Here is a 2534-nt window from a genome sequence, read left to right as displayed (position 1 = left end):
CGTTTTCGGTAGAATAGTGTGTTATGTTGTGGTGTGATGCACGTTAAATATTATAATATTTTTTCCAGGGATCAGAAGACTGGGTAAAGCAAAGATATCTTTGGGTGAAAATAGAGAAAGAACTTTTCGTTGGCTTAAAAAAGTGTTTTGAATTTACTGCAGATATCATGCACATTTTAATAACCGAATATTGCCATTCGTCTTAAACTCTTCAAACATTTTGTTGCATTCATTGCCATTTCACATGCATCTATTGTATGTCTTTGTAAAGTCGCTTGAAAGCCTTTTCACATACATTGACTGACTGGTTAGTGTTGACTTGAAATTATTATTCATGCCTTCCTTTGTACTGTAGTAGTCAGAGTGTCTCTGTAGTTCCAAAAGATTTTAGCCATTACAATTAGTCTTTTAAAATCATACTTGTCCTTTCATATGATTGTCTTTTTTGTCTGATTAGTCTTTACTTCTACGTAATTTCTTTCTAGTCATTCGGGAGGCACTGTTTCTGCAATTTGCAAAAAGTGTCTTAAAAACGTTACTATGTAAAACAAAATACCCGAAAGGTCTTTTGTTTTTGTCTCTCTTTCAGTTTAACACACGCCTCTTTGTACAAAATTCATCACGATGGTATCTGACCAAGTGGTACTTCTATTGAACATACATGATCTCTGCCGTGCCAAATGAAATAAAGTCAAGAATAATCTACATTATTCTACATCCGTTTTTTTTTGTTGTAGTTGTTTTGTTTTTCCTCTTCATATGGAGCAATTGGTAGGTCGTTGGGGGGCGCCACTGGTTGGTTCTACTTCTTTATTTTTCCCTCCGTTGTTTCTGTCTGTCTGTCCAACTTTTTTCCCAGCACTGAAGACCATTATTGTTTCGATGTGCTTTTTTAAAACTCAAACAAACGAGCTATTGTGAATACTAGAGTATCCGATGACAATGTAACGTGTTGAATCAAGGACACTCTTTGTTTCTTGCAAACGATGAAACTGTGCTCTTGAAGTGGAATATCGGTCCGTGCTAAGTGATGTAATCGAGAAGAAGAGGTGAGCAAATACGTATATATTCAGTGTTTAAGGCCATTGGCCGACATCACATCATATGCTTGATTACTTGATTACTTGATCCTGGGAACAACATCATAGCACTCCGGGCATTGCCATACGTGCTCCACTCCTCGCTCCAATATCCCCCACAGAGTCCATTGTTCCGGTGTTCATTTGGTTAATAACCCGTCTTTCTATCCCCTGCACCATGCTGGTTCTGCCACTTCCTCTGAAGACACCCAGTTCTTTAAGTCGTAAGATTGGCTCATAGTCATGCTCAATCTCCTCATCTTCAAGTATGGGTGCAAGGGCCATCACATCATATAAAACACTCATTTGTAAAATAAATTTGCCACCATGAAAAAGTACGGATTATGCACATATTTCATTTCATGGGTCAACCATTGCATATTTATTTCTATCACTGGGCCGAGTCAGACTGAGAGGAAATTAACAATGTTCTTTGATGGGCAAAATTTGGACAATGAAAAATAAGTGAAATTCATCTTCAATTTTTATGAGAATTACACTTCTCACATACAGGTGAATTTATTAATTCCCACTGATGAAAATTGTCATTAAATGGAAGACTGAGTTTTTAACAAGGCTATTGCTATTACTCTTCTGTTCCAGTAACATGGGAGGTTGATGATATAATACTCAGCAAGCTGGGTTTTTAAAAAAAACTGAATTGTAAGAGGGAATAAATAATTGTACGCTACTTGCAACAGACTTCGTTCTCTGTGTGTTCAGCACAGAATGATCAACAAGAAGAATATATGGGAGGAGGATGAAATGAAAAAAACCCATTGAGGACATAAGCAAAGGGCAGAATTATACATGTACTATGACTACTATAATCTTTTAAAATAAAACGTTACAGTATCATGATAATAACTTGCTTAGGTTCTCATTGAAAACATCTGGCAGATTCATTTTCCTTCATGACACCTTTTTTTTACCGCTATAAAAGCAATGACCCCAAAACAAAAAGAAACAAAAAGAACTCTTCAATCAACAAAGAGATATGGGACATTTTACGCACTTAGCACCTGTGTAAGAACGTGCTGACGTAGAAAATGTAAAAAAAAAAAAAGCAACCAAAAAACCAAGCACTTTTTGCACGTCTGCGCACTGGCAATTAACCACATCTTTCTTTTAAAAAGATGGATTTCAGACAACACGAAGAGATCGTTCCTATTTATGGAGGCGTTTCATTCCACACACAAAAAATGGACACGTTTAATGTCAATTTAAGTTGGAGTCAGTACGGCCCACAGTCTAATCCAGTCTCCAGTGAAGTCAACTATTGGAACAAGGTGTCTAGAACTCTGCTGTGTGCATACCCGCCGTTTATCGTCCTGATCGGAACTGTGGGCAACATCATCACCTTAATTATTCTCAGGTACTTCTGACAACAAGCACTGCAAATGATCAATAATAATAATAATAATGATTGTAAAATAATAATTTATTAAAGAATCA

At 36.5% G+C, this 2534-nt stretch overlaps 1 protein-coding gene across 1 annotated transcript in view; it reads left to right on the top strand.

The window, feature by feature from the left end:
• Positions 1 to 2131: 2131 nt before the first annotated feature.
• Positions 2132 to 2534, top strand: part of LOC101845210 — a gene marked incomplete in the record, with an annotated part of 8888 nt that continues 8485 nt past the window's right edge. The window contains 1 exon segment of the mRNA XM_005090557.3: positions 2132 to 2454. Within this exon segment, the coding sequence (XP_005090614.3) occupies positions 2216 to 2454 (239 nt within the window).

Source organism: Aplysia californica, unplaced genomic scaffold, assembly GCF_000002075.1.
Source record: "Aplysia californica isolate F4 #8 unplaced genomic scaffold, AplCal3.0 scaffold00019, whole genome shotgun sequence".
In the NCBI taxonomy this organism is placed as follows: Eukaryota; Metazoa; Mollusca; class Gastropoda; order Aplysiida; family Aplysiidae; genus Aplysia; species Aplysia californica.
The sequence above is the reverse complement of the archived record's forward strand: the minus strand, read 5'-3'. Positions and strand labels throughout refer to the sequence as shown.